Source organism: Chelonoidis abingdonii, chromosome 11 (genome assembly GCF_003597395.2).
Source record: "Chelonoidis abingdonii isolate Lonesome George chromosome 11, CheloAbing_2.0, whole genome shotgun sequence".
Lineage (NCBI taxonomy): Eukaryota > Metazoa > Chordata > Testudines > Testudinidae > Chelonoidis > Chelonoidis abingdonii.
In genome coordinates, this window is record NC_133779.1 from 18322604 (window position 1) to 18337020 (window position 14417).

The 14417-nt window shown below is 51.6% G+C and overlaps 1 protein-coding gene across 1 annotated transcript; it reads left to right on the top strand.

Moving 5' to 3' along the window:
* The first annotated feature begins 2252 nt into the window (after positions 1–2252).
* On the top strand, positions 2253–3185 carry LOC116818884 (olfactory receptor 5C1-like). The gene has a single exon (XM_032770159.1). It carries the CDS (start codon positions 2253–2255, stop codon positions 3183–3185), a length of 933 nt encoding a protein of 310 aa, XP_032626050.1.
* The last annotated feature ends 11232 nt before the right edge of the window (positions 3186–14417 follow it).

Here is a 14417-nt window from a genome sequence, read left to right on the forward strand (position 1 = left end):
AATGGTTAGAGCAGGGGGGGCTGGGAGCCAGGACTCCTGAGTCCTCTCCCTGGCTCTTGGAGGAGAGAGGCGTGGATGAGAATGAGGAGTTGGGAGCTGGGGGAGCTGGAGCCAGGACTCCTGGATTCTTTCCTCAGTCCTCTGAAGGGATTGGGGTCTAACAAAACCCAGGCGCCCAGGCATGGAAGTGCCAGGGATGGCCTGTCCCTCACATCACACTGGGTGCAAAGGGCCCAGCACTCGGTGCCACGCAGGGACTGGCAGCAGGGCAGAAGATCTGAGGCTGGCCCTACTCTGAAGCGGGTTACTGGGAGCACTCTATGTTGTGTGTGTGTGTATGTGTGTGGAGCTGTGGCCCAGCAGCCCCCCCGCCCCACACACCAATTTCCTGTGCAATTAGCCACCTGCGTCTGAATCCGTGCGGGCAGGAGGCGGGGGGTGATGAGCTCCCAGCCCCTCTGTCTGTGGGGCCCGGCTGGCATGGTGGGGATTGACTCAGGCAGGCGCCCTGGGAATCGGTGCCAGGGGAGGACTTGTGGATGCCAGGGAAAGGGGTCATAAAAGCCCCGGCGCCGCCTGGGTGGAAAGCAGAGGGCACCGACACTGACAGAGACGCAGACCCTGCCGCTGCCCAGGTAGGGCAGATGCCATGGGGCAGGGACTGGACATGGGGCCTTTCCTGGGTAGGGACACCCCCCTCTGCACTGACCTGCATCACCTCCTCCCTGACTGACACCATCTCTGGTCAGGGGGCTGTCCAGCCACAGTCAGTGGGAACCAGGACACCTGGGTTTTGTCCCTGGCTCCGGGAGGGGAGTGGGATCTTGTGGGTTAGAGCAGGAGGCTGGGAGCCAGGAATCCTGGGTTCTCAGGGGCGAATCCTTCCATGCTTTGCCCATAAAGGGCTCCCATCCCATCCCATCCCATTCCCTCTATCTCTCAGCGGGAGGCAATTTCCTTCCTTCTCTTCAGCTGTCCCCCTTTCTAATATCTGCCCTTCTCAGAGGATCCCCCCATCTGGTTACCCCATCCCCCTTGGTACATCTCAGCCAGAGCCTCTCCTGCTAGTTCTTCCCTCCTTTCCCAGACCTGGGGCCCCTCCCCAAACTCCTGTCCCCCGGCCATGTGCCCAGTTCCATCTGGGATGGAGGGTCCAGTGTTAAGGGCCAGAAGGGGGGATCCCCAAAGCTGTCTGGACCATACCCCCTCTTTGCTCCGAATATGCAACCCCGATCATTACACCCAGCCCTTAGGCTCTCAGCCATCAACCCTGACCAGGTGTCCCCATCCCATCTTTATGAGGATGTTTGTTATGGTCCCGGTAGGAGGCTGCAGATGAAATTGCAGTGGGGACAATGACATTGAGCACTGCCAAGATCAGGGTGCCCCTTGTGCCAGGCACTGCCCAGACCCCAGCCAAGATCAGGGTGCCCCTTGTGCCAGGCACTGCCCAGACCCCAGCCAAGATCAGGGTGCCCCTTGTGCCAGGCACTGCCCAGACCCCAGCCAAGATCAGGGTGCCCCTTGTGCCAGGCACTGCCCAGACCCCAGCCAAGATCAGGGTGCCCCTTGTGCCAGGCACTGCCCAGACCCCAGCCAAGATCAGGGTGCCCCTTGTGCCAGGCACTGCCCAGACCCCAGCCAAGATCAGGGCCCCGTCTTGCCAGGTGCTGCCAGACACATAAAGAGAGACTGGCTCTGCCCTCAAGAGCTCCCAGTCTGAATACACCAGGGGAAGCAGAGCCCTAGAGCTGGGCATAACCCAGCTGGTCAGTAGCTGAGCTGCGAAGAGAACCCAGGAGTCCTGAGTGCCCATCCTGCTGTCTGCCCACATCACAATGCCACGCTGCCTCCGGGTCCCTCTAGCTCATCTCCCTGCCCCAGGCATCGCTCCCCCACCAGCTTAGTAGCTCCTGCAGATTTAGATCACTGCCTCCTCTTTCCAAAAGGAACTCCGCGAACCCTACTTTCCTCACCAACGCCTTTCACCTGATAACGTCTCTGAAGATGTGTTTGGATGTTGGCTTATTCTTTGCTTCATAGCCTAAATTGTTATGTGATGTTATGTGCGGCCGTTCCCCAGCTGCCCCAACCCAGAGGTGGCTGCATCTCTCTGCCAGACCAGCCCTCCCCAAACACCAAATCCTTGACACTAGAAGAGGGCAGTGCCAGCCCCAGCCTGGGCCGAGGGCACTGGCAGAGGGGCAGGCTCTCACCCACGCTCTCTCCCCACAGATCTGTGCCCCCACCCCATGGAGAGGCCAAACCAGACAGGAGTGACCAACTTCCTCCTTGTGGGCTTCCCCTCCTGCCAAGACCTAAGTCTGCTCCTCTTCTCACTCGCGCTGCCCGTCTTCCTGCTGGGCCTGGTGGGGAACCTGGGCCTGGCGGTTCTGATCCGGGCCAAGCGCTCCCTCCACACCCCCATGTACTACTTCCTCAGCCACTTGGCACTGCTGGACCTCTGCTCCTGCTGTGCTGTGGGCCCTGTCATGCTGTGGGGCCTGCTGGCGGGCCGGGCTGCCCTCCCCGGCCCAGCCTGCGCCCTCCAGATGTTCCTCTTCGCCGCTGCCACGGACGCCGAGTGTTGCCTGCTGGCTGTCATGGCCTACGACCGCTACGCCGCCATCTGCCGCCCCCTGCACTACCAGGCCGCTGTGCCACCCCGCCTCTGCCGTGCGCTGGTGCTGGGCTCCTACGCGGCAGGGGCAGCCAGTGCGGCCGTGCACTCCAGCCTGGCCTTCTGCCTCCCCTTCTGCTGCAGCCGCGCCATCAACAGCTTCTTCTGTGACATCCCGTCCGTGCTGGAGCTGACCTGCGCCGACACCAGCCTCAGCCAGGCCCTGCTGCTGGCCATCTGTGGAGCCATCCAGAGCTTTACCCTGCTGGCCATCCTGGCCTCCTACAGGCTCATCCTCGGGGCCGTGGGGCAGGCGGGCTTGCGCCAGGCTGCTTCCACCTGCGGCTCCCACCTGGCAGCTGTAACTGTGCTCTACGGGACCCTCATCTTCATGTACCTGCGGCCCGAAGGCAGCTACGCTCCCCAAGCTGACAAGATGGCCGCTGTCTTGTATACCGTGGTCATCCCCACCCTCAACCCTGCCATCTACAGCCTGCGCAACGCCGATGTCAAGGGGACCCTGGCCAGGTGGCTCCTCGGCGGGCGCCGCATCTGGGGGGGCTGAGGAACAGGGGTGGCTCCAGGAACCAGCACGCCAAGCCCGTGTTTGGGGTGGCAAGCCACGGGGGGCGCTCTGCCGGTCGCCATAAGGTGCTGCGGCTTCGGCGGACCTCCCGCAGGCTGTTGCCAAATTCGTGGGACCGGGGACCTCTCACAGGCAAGTTGCTGAAGGCAGCCTGTTTGCCGTGCTTGGGGCGGCAAAATGCCTAGAGCCGCCTCTGCTGAGGAAGGGGCTGGAGGAGGGGTGGCAAAGGGAAGGGGAGATGGGGCAAGATGGCTGCTTAAGGTCTGCAACGGCATTGGTGTAGTGTTTCAGGGCAGACGCAACCTTCTCCGATGGGTGAACGAGGGTATGCACCTCCCAAGGAGGCGGTCACTAGGTCTTAAGGAGCAATTCTTCCACCGATCCAGTGCTGTGCACACATCTCTCCTGGGTATGGCTTTTTCACACCCTGGAGCGACATTGCTGGGTCAACCAACTTCTTAGTGTAGCCCAGGTCTAAGTTAGGGTGATCAGATGTCCCAATTTTATAGGAACTGTCCCAATTTTTGGGTCTTTTTCTTATATAGGCGCCTATTACCCCCCACTCTGTCCCGATTTTTCACATTTGCTGTCTGGTTACCCTAGTGTAAGCAGAGTCAGGATGAGCTCTACCCTGACGTCTGGGGGAAAGAATTTCAGAGAGTGTATTTGCATAGGCACACCTACCCCATCCCAGGCTGCTGAGCTGTGGGACTGCTTTGTGACAGAAATTGACTCAACCTCAGTTGGGTGTGTACTTGCTAGACAAGGGACATGGGTTCCAAACCCAGTGAATTGAGAGAGGGTGGGGACAGGTATCTGTGCCTGGTGTGCAGTCTCCTTGTGGAGCCAGAAGCACCATTTCCACTACTCCTCTCTCCACTGTGGAATGTCAGAGTTGATTTTTTATTCCCTTAAGAATCTAGATACAGGTTACTGTGCGAACTCACTTTGGGTAATGGTCACTAGCACTGGGCTCCCTACTATGAGTGAGATCACTAGAGTTGAAATCACTAAAGAGCTGGAATTACTGAACTGAGAGGACTGAGTACTGTGCTAACTAATGGGGGACTGAAGCTATACTGTGGAACAGAGCAGCTGGCAGAGTGGTGTGGACAGTTTGTGGGGATGGCTGGAGCGGCCCACGGAGCGAGCGGAGCCGAGCAGTTTGCAGGGACAGCTGGAGCAGTCACGGAACAGCTGGTGGACAGAGCTGCTGGTAGAGCGGAGCAGTTTGTGAGGACGGCTGGAGGAGCAGAGCGGAGTGGCTGGTAAAGGCGGAACAGTTTGTGGAGAAGGCGGAAGCAGAACTCATGGAGAGGCAGGGCAGTTGGCCACGTTCTACTCAGGCTGAGGGGAGGGATGTCGCAGATAGACTCTCAAACTTTGGGGCTGCACTGACCCAGGACAGAGACTTTGGATTGTGGGACTTTTGGGATGGGTGTGATTGGGGGTCTGACTCAAGAGCCCAGGGAAAAGGACACGGCCCAATTTCCTGGGGTGGGTCTTTGCTCACAGTTTGGTCTATGAACTCTAGTTAAGGTGTTTTCCCAATTTAATGCTTGTTGTTTATCACATGTAATTAAACCTTTTCTACTACACTGAGACTCTGTGCTTATGAGAGGGGAAGTATTGCCTCTTCGAGGCACTTAGGGGTGTGTGTAAGATTTTCCCAGGTCACTGGGTGGGGGCTCGAGCTGGTTTGGCATTGTGTTATTGAAACGAAACCCCTGGATACTGAACCCGGCCCTTGTTGCTGCCAACTCAGAGGAGCAGAAGGGTTACACTAGTTTAAGTACATAAGAACATAACAATGGCCAGACTGGGTCAGACCAAAGGTCCATCTAGCCCAGTATCCTGTTTTCCAACAGTGATCCATGCCAGGTGCCCCAGAGGGAATTAACAGAACAGGGAATCATCAAGTGATCCATCCCCTGTCACCCATTCCCAGCTTCTAGCAATCAGAGACTTGGGACACCATCCCTGCCCAGCCTGGCTATGGTGGACCTATCCTCCATGGACCAATCTAGTTCCTTTTTCAACCCTGTTATAGTCTTGACCCTTGCAAAATCCTCAGGCAAAGAGTCCTGCAGCCAGTGGCCCTGTCCTGTCTCTGCATTTCACCCCCCTTAAACGCTCGGTCCCTAGAAGGGGGCTCTGGATGGGACATGGCCCATCCTCGCCTTCTCCTAAATGACTCCAAGCATCTCACAGAGCTCTGGGCTGTTAGAGGGCTTACTTCCAGGGTCCTTCTCGCATGAACAGAGACCAACAATAGCAGAAGTCCGAAGATGCAAACAATTCGATGTTTATTGGGGTGAACTTCCAGCAAGCATGACTCCAGTTTCCTTCCTCAGTGTCCCCCTTCCCAGCTCTGACACCACAGAGCCTGGCCTGTGTCCCTGTTTCTACCCACCTCCTTAGCAAAACATGATTCCACGCTCCCACCCCCATTCCCTGTTCCCATTCCCCCCCTTACTTCCTGATCGACTGCAGATTATATAGTAAAACTTGCATTCTGCTTAGCCATATCTTAACCAATCATTTTACTGAAATTTAACTAACCAATCCTAACATATTGTAACAGGATTATCTAACCAATTATATCTCAACATCTTAATTGGTTTACACCCAACAAAATTGCAGACAGAAACAATCACAGAACCAGACAGAGATTATACAGACAAGCAATAGGGAAGTGAAAAGAACAAGGAGTACTTGTAGCACCTTAGAGACTAATAAATTTATCTGGGCATAAGCTTTCATGGGCTAAAGCCCACTTCATCAGATGCATGCAGCAGAAAATACAGTAGGAAGATATATACATATATGAAAAAATGGGTGTTCCCTACCAACTCTAATGAGACTAATTGATGAAGGTGGGCTATTATCAGCAGGAGAAAAAAACTTTTGTAGTGATAATCATGATGGCCCATTTCCAACAGTTAACAAGAAGGTGTGAGTAACAGTAGAGGGACAAATGAACATGGGGAAATGGTTTAATTTGTATCGTGACTCATCCACTCCCAGTCTTTATTCAAGCTTAATTTAATGGTGTCCATTTTGCAAATTAATTCCAGTTCTGCAATGGAGACTACAGTGCTAGAACAACAAAGAAATGAGGATTTCACACCCCTGCTATGGAAAAGTGAGTCCTTGCCAGGCAGGATGCTATTAAACTACATTTTCTTTAAATCTTCTAGGCTCTTCCCTTTCTCTGGAGGTGATGGACATTATCAGGCCAGGACTGTATTCCTAACGGCCCCATAGCACCTTATTTCAGTGTGACTAGTGGAATGTAAGGATGGGACCATACGTTTTCCAGCTTATGGCTACCTCTGCTGCTTAGCCAAAGGCCTCAGACTGTCACAGTGAGAAAAGGCCCTATTCAAGCAGACGGTGATTTTGATTCTTTCTTTTATACCTCTATAACTAGCTAAATGATAAACATATACCTACATTCTTACAGTATAGCCTATCTATGTCCTAACACTCTGGGCTCGCACACAGGGCTGAATCTCTGAACTTGGACCCTTGGGCAATGCCCAACTTGGAGATATCATGGGACAAACATCCTGTTAATTACCACAAACTGCCACCGCAACTCATCAGCCGCTCCGCCTCCACCCCCGGCTTCCATCCCTGAGGGCACCAGTGCCTAACGATGCCCAGAGCGGTGTGGCTTCATTATCAGTAATGAACACACCAGGGGATGAGTTGGAGACGGGAACACAGGGAGACCCAGGTGGGGACGGTTGTACCTGTGCCGTGTATTCCTATGTAATTGGCCCTGGTGCGACCACAGTCTGTAAGTACCAACATGGGGGATAAATATTTAATAACAGGCTTTTCAGTTTAGCAGAGGAAGGTCTAACCCTATTCAATGGTTGGACGCTGAAGCTAGACACATTCACACAGGAAATAAAATGTACAACTGAACCAACCCATAGATCCCAGACCCTAAGACAGCCCTGGATTCTTTGGAGTTGGGAGAGTTTCGAGATCATCCATCGATTCCACACTTGGACCATCTACTGGGACCCCCCGTCACAGGCCAGAGAAAGGCCCCAAGACAATTCCAGAAAGGGACGGTTCTGACCCATCTCACCTCACTTACTGCACCCTCCAGGCCCAACACCCAGAGCCCTTCCTACATCCAGCCGAGAGCTGCGGGGTGAACTAAAGTTTCTCTCTTAGAAAGAGACTTCCAGTCTCGATGCAATGGACTACAAGTGATGAAGAAGTCACCACACCCTTCAGCAGGCTGTTCCTATGGTTAACCCCCCTCCTTCTTAAATATTGGCAAATTATTACCCAAGAGACAGTCAGAAAGGGGGAGTTTCTTTCTAAGAAAAACTCTCCAGCTAAAGAGACAGGGAACAAGGGATGTTGTTAAAATGAAAACTTTACTTAAGTAACTCTAAAGAACCTCTCGATGCCAACTACCAAGAGTTCACTGTTAACTCCCAAGAGGCCTGTCAAACTCTTTACACCTACACTCTGCTTTAATAGCATTTATCCTTCAATAATGTCATGTGAGAGCTTCAGTAAAAGCTGGGCTAATGGTGGTCATACCAGCATATCTACATACAGAGGCCATGTAAAAAGTGAAATGCCTATAATGAAAAACAGTCTGAAACACGAAAGAGTGGACAAACATGTCTGGTCTGCCTCGGTCTCTAGCCGACCGGGAGCCTCTGTGTCTTGCTAGATTTGAACTCCAGGGGTGGGATTTATCTCCTGGGTGGATTCGCTGATAGGGGATAAGCTTCAAGCGTGGACTGAAGCCTTTCCCACACTCAGCACATTGATAGGGTCTCTCTCGTGCATGGACTCTCTGATGGATGATAGGGGGTAGCCTTATCTATAATCATGGGTTACTTTAACTCAGTGGTTCTCAAACTTATTTGATCGGGTCCCCCCTTCTTTGTGTCTGTAGTCATTTACCCACTTCCCCCAAGTATATATATCACTACCCAGCTCTGAAGACAGAGCGGAGAACAGCAGCTGCTGGCCAGGTGCCCAGCTCTAAAGGCAGCACCGCCGCCAGCAGCAGCGTAGAAGTAAAGGAGGCCGTGTGAAAAGTTATATTTGTCAGTATCACTTTTTACAGCAGACTTAGTGCCCAATGGCCACCTTTACTTCTGTGCTGTTGCTGCCACCCTGGGGCTGACAGCCAAGTGATGGGGGAGGGGGACGGGAAGAAGAGCCCAAGCCCGGGCTGCCTCCCAGTAGGGAGGAGAAGGAGACCCCAAGCCTAAGCCACCTCCTGGTGAAGGATTGGCTGGAGAAGGGGAGCCCAAGCCCTGGTGGTGGGGCTCCAGCTGTTGCCTTTATCCTGCCTCTTGGGTGTGCATGGCCCTTCTGCATGATCTCCAGCCACTCGGGGCTGACAGCCAGAGCTCTTCAAATAAAAAAAAAGCCATACAGCTCACGCCTCCCTTGCCAGACTCCTGCACCTTCCTTGGTAGGCCCCTCCCAAAGTTTGAGAACTGTTGCTTTAACTAATCACCCACCCCTGAGTGAGAGTTTGCACCTAGTTTAATCTGTGAGTGTACAATAGAGAGAGTTTCGATAGTCCACAGCAGTATTTCTGTAATCAAGAGTTTTATCAGCCAACCAAACCACAACACGCACACTGCAGTGGAGCATCTTGCCTTTGCATCCTGCATGCCATTCCTTGCAGAAATGCCTAAAGTGTCTCATCCTCCTCATCTTCATCCTCACCATCAGCGGGCGTCATCCTGGTGTCTCCCAAGGCACGCAGGCCGAAACACCACTGCTATACTGTGCTCACTGGAGTTTGCACATATTTATGAAGGTTTTGACCCCTTTTACTTTTTTGAGCTTCCCCACCCCACAACTTGTGGGCTGCTCCATTTTTCATAGGCTACTAATTGGTTCGTTCCTCTTATACTCACTGATCTTTATGTCAGTCAGTCACCATAACAACTTGTGCTTTGCAGATTGCTGCCGGCCCTCTGAGTCTGCAAAAATCCCCAAAATACTCTAACTATCTTTAACGGGTACATTGCAATAAAGTTTCCTAAATATCAGCAGATGAACCCTTATGCAGTATTCTACCTTATGACATCCTGTGATCTAAAGTCATTGCTATCTTGTGACAGCTTATGAGACAGGGTCACTTATTGGCCGTGCTCGATTTGTAATGAAAGAGGTACCGGGGCTCAAGCAATGTTTTTACATTAATAACTGATGCAGCAAGTGCAGAGGCACCGGGGCTCAGCTCTGGCAAGCCCTGGCACATATTAAGCCCTGCTTATTGGGTAGTGGCTTATGTCACAACTCTAGGCTTGAAGACTTGTTTCTCTAAGCTAAATATCTTACAAACCTAAGACGTGTAGGCCCTATGTTATGGCATGAATTAATACTTGTATTTCACCTCTATGCCCTAAATACACCTGATGTCTTTTATCCTTGGCTATCAAGGTCTGACATCTCCCACATTCAGGGGATTGTTGGGGTCTCTCTTCAGGAGGACAGGTCCATCATTGACTATTAGCCAAGATAGTTAGGGATGCAAGCCCATGCTCCAGGTGTCCCTAAACCTCTGACTGCCAGAAGCTGGGACTGGATGACAAGGAATGGATTACTTGATAATTTCCCTCTTCTGTTCATTCCTTCTGGCATCTGGCACTGGCCATTGTCAGAAGACAGAAAACTAGGCTAGACGGACCATTGGTCTGACCAGGTGCAGTGGAAATTCTCTAAAAGTGTGAGGCCACTGGTGACTGAACTGTCACTCTGCCCCTGCACCACCCCTTCTACCTAAGGCCCCGCCCCTTCTCCCCAAGGCTCGCCCTGATGCCACCCATTGCCCCCAAGGAGCCACCCTCACACCACTTTTTCCCCAAGGCCCCACCCTCACATTGCTCCTTCCCCTGAGAACCCACTCCGTGCCACCTCTTCTCCCTCAAACCCTGCCCCCTGCTCACTCTTCTTTGCCCCCTCTTCCCCCATTGCTTGCCCTTACCTAGGATAAAAAGTGATGGGGCCATGGCTCCCAGGTCTCCCCTGTCCCAGTGCCCCAAGGTCTGAACCAGTATGGTCTTCCTTATGTTCTTATGTTCCTCTGTGCACCCTCTGATGGGTGATGAAGTCTGACCTCTCCCAGGATCCTCTCCCACACTCATCACATTGATGGGGTCTCCTGTGTGGATTCTCAGGTGCTTAGTGGGCGTTGAATTCCCACCAAATCTTTTCCCACATTCACGACGCTCAGGGGCGTGCCCCTGAGTTGATTCTCTGATGGATACTAAGCTTTGAGCTCCCATTGTCTCCTTTCCCACATTCAGGACATCTATAGGGTTTCTCTCCTGGTGGATCCTTTGGTATGTAATCAAGTCTGAGCTCCAGTCAAACCTTTTCCCACATTTAGGACACTGACAGGGTCTTTCTCCTTCTCCTGGCTGATCCCTCTGCTGTTTCTGGGCTCTGATTTAAGCTTTTCTGACCCTTTGTGCTGAGGCCAGGTTTAAGTCAGATCAGTGGTTTGAGCATTGGCCTTTTAAACCCGGGGTTTTGAGCTCAGTCCTTGAGGGAGCCACTTAGGGATCTGGGTCAAAATCAGTACTTGGTCCTGCTAGTGAAGGCAGAAGGCTGGACTCCATTACCTTTCAGGGTCCCTTCCAGTTCGATGAGATAGGTAAGTCACAGGAGGATTTTGAGGATTTCTCACTCTTCTGTTTTGGAGAGTAGATTTACTTCCACTCCTTTTTGGGGGTCCACTCTGCTGCCTTTCTGAGCTGGGCTGTCTCTTGCTGTCTCTCCTTCCATCTAAACTATGGAAAACTAGGGTAGACCTTGGCAGTATGGTAACAAACCAGGTATTGGCTTGGCTAACCAAGTAAGCCAGTTCCTGTCTGGAGAGGATGGTACAAAAATACCCAGAGTTCTCAAGTAAATATGTATACAAATTCCCAAGATATTGTACAGGAATATACTGAGCCCTCGTAAGATAAGGATGGGATGGCAGGATAATGGATGAAGATGGTTAATTTTGAACTAGTAGATACAAGGTATAAGGGAGGTAACGAATAACATCTGGAGTATAATGCGTAACTTGTTTGTACTGATGTATAAAAGGAGAAGACATCTTTGTAGCAGCCAAGGGGATAGCATCCTGTTATGTTGACCAAGCCTTTACTTTGTCACGGACACACATATGTTAGTATCCCTGTGCCAGCGCATTGGACAGGCTAGAACTGTACTTTGCTGACAATAAACCCTGGCCGAGCACCTTTGCCACCAACCCGAGCCTGTTGTTTCTTATAATAATATAATAATTGGAGATATACCAATCTCCTAGAACTGGAAGGGACCTTGAAATGTCATCGAGTCCAGCCCCTGCCTTAACTAGCAGGACCAAGTACTGACCAAGTATTCTTTAGAAATAACATTGAGGTCTGCTGAACCAGCACATGGCACTCTCTGCTAATCCAGGTAAAACCGGAGCTCCGAGAATAGCAGCACTGGCAGCACCACAAACGCTCCATAGCATGAACCACACTTGTCTTTATGGAATGTCATCTTGTTGATTTCAGACCTGTTCTCCAATTTGGTGAGGTTGTTTTGAAACCTAATCTTGTCCTTGGAAGTGCTTGCAACCCCTCCCAACTTAGTGTCAGCTGCACATTTTATAAGCATCCGCTCCAGTCCATTATCCAAGTCATTAATGAACATATTGGATAGGTCTGAACTGAGGACTGATCCCACTACAGACTATGAGCCTCCAATGAGATGCGGTCATGAAAAAGGCTAATGCAGTCCTAATGCGTCAGGCAAGATAATTCTAGTAGAGACAAGGGAGTGTTAGTACCATTATGCAAGGCACTGGTAAAACCCCCTGGAATACTGTGTGCAGTGCTGGGCTCCCATGTTCATGAAAGATGAACTCAAACTGAAATAGGTGCAGAGAAGGGCTACTAGGATGATCTGAGGAATGGAAGACCTACCCTACGAGAGGAGACTCAAAGAGTATGGCTTGTTTAGCCTAACCAAACGGAGGTTGGGGGGAGATGTGATTGCTCTCTATAAATACATCAGATAGATAAATACCAGGGAGGGAAAGTTGAAGGAATATTCCCCTGGGCCAGATTGGCAGGGATCCTGAGGGTTTTTGCCTTCCTCTGCAGTGTTGGTCATGGGTCACTTGCAGGTTTAAACTAGTGTAAATGGTGGATTCTCTGTAACTTGAAGTCTTTAAATCCTGATTTGAGTATGTCAGTGACTCAGCCAGAGGTTAGGGGTCTATTACAAGAGTGGATGTGTCACAGAGTAGGTCGGAGTCAGGGCCCTGCACCCCTACTTCCTGCGATTCACCGTGACTCTCAAATGGCAGGTAAAATGGAAGGTTTATTGGATGACAGGAACACAATCCCAAACAGAGCTTGTAGGTACAACCAGGATCCCTCAGTCAAGTACTTCTGGGGGTCAGAGAGCTTAGACCCCAATCCTGGGGTTCCCTCCATTTTCCCAGGCAGCTCCAAACTGAAACCACCTCCAGCAGCCTCCCTCTGCCTCCTCCTCCAGCCTTTGTCCAGTTTCCTGGGCAAAAGGTGTCCCCTGGCCCCAACCCCCATCCTGGGTTCAGGTTACATGCTCAGGTATTAAAAGGTATCGTCCCTCAAGTGAAGTCACACTCTGGTAGCCCATCATCAATGCAGAAAGTCCCAACAAAACACCTCTTGCAACACGCCCCAGTCAATCTGCCCCACTCTCTACTCCGTCACAGGGTGAGGTTCTGTGGCCTGCAAAGTGCAGGAGGTCAGACTAGATGGTCATGATGGTTCCTTCTGACCTTAAAGTCTATGACTCTTGATATGCCCTCCCAGTTTGACAGCGAACCATTGATGACTATGTTGCCGGCACAAAGTGCCCGAGGGGGCAACAGCAGGGGGGTCCATTGCCCGGTGTGCACCACGCCAGTAAACACACTAGGGTAGAGAAGCAAACACAAGTTTATTTGAGCGCAAATAAGGTGCGAGGGAGAATGCAATCTCAAATCCTGCACACTTAAAACAAGCAGTTTCTTCCTTTTATATCCCAGTTGTTTACTACAAAACTTTTTCTTGCTGACTAACTGATCTTTCACTCCCCCCTCCTTTCCCATCCAGCTGCAGTATCTTTTCTCACTCAATCTTTTTGTCTTCCCCCTCCCTCTCCCCTTTCTGCTGCAGAGACATGTATGCTGTATCTAAGAGTGGCCTTGAAACTTGCTTCAATTTAGCTCCAGTGTATTACAGCAGGGAACTGGCTATTACAATCAGAAAACTAACTGCTGACATTACATTTTACAGCTATTAACACATTAGGTTACACTAGGTTACACAAAGTGTTAAACATGGAGGAACAATGGTTCATTGAGGCCTGAGCAGGAGGGCTTTATCGACATTCGTGGTCTTCCATTTTCCCGAGTTACCTAGATTTATGCCTAGTGACACCAACAACTATGCTTTGAGTACGGTCTTTCAACCAGCTGTGCTCCAGCCTTATACTTTTGTCTGACCCACATGTCCTGGGGGACTGTGTCAAAAGCCTTATAAGGCTTATATGTCCCAGGCAATTTGGTTTCTCGGTGCGGCGATGAGGACGGCGCCATGAGAAAGGAGCCATCTTGCATGACTGAATCGGTGAATGAATGAGCCTTTAAATGGCTGCTCCTGAGGGTGCACTTGTGCCCCATTGCCCTGTTGAAAGGGATTTCCAGTGATTGTGTCCGAATCCTCTCTCCAGTGATCATGGACCTTCCAAAGTGGCAGTTATGGCAGATGGCCAGACCCCTCCCACCAGGCAGAATGAGTCCTTCCAAAGTGGCAGTTATGGCAGTTGGCTAGACCCCTTCCCACAGGCAGAATGGGACCTTCCAAAGTGGCAGTTATGGCAGTTGGCTAGACCCCTTCCCACAGGCAGAATGGGACCTTCCAAAGTGGCAGTTGTGGCAGTTGGCCAGACCCCTCCCCACAGGCAAAATGGGACCATTCAAGGTGGCAGTTATGGCAGTTGGCCAGACCCCTTCCCACAGGCAGAATGGGACCTTCCAAAGTGGCAGTTATGGCAGTTGGCCAGACCCCGCCCCCTAGGCAGAATGGGACCTTCCAAAGTGGCAGTTATGGCCATTGGCTAGATCCCTCCCCACCAATGACAATGGGACCTTCCAAAGGGGCAGTTATGGAAGTTTGCCAGACCCATCCC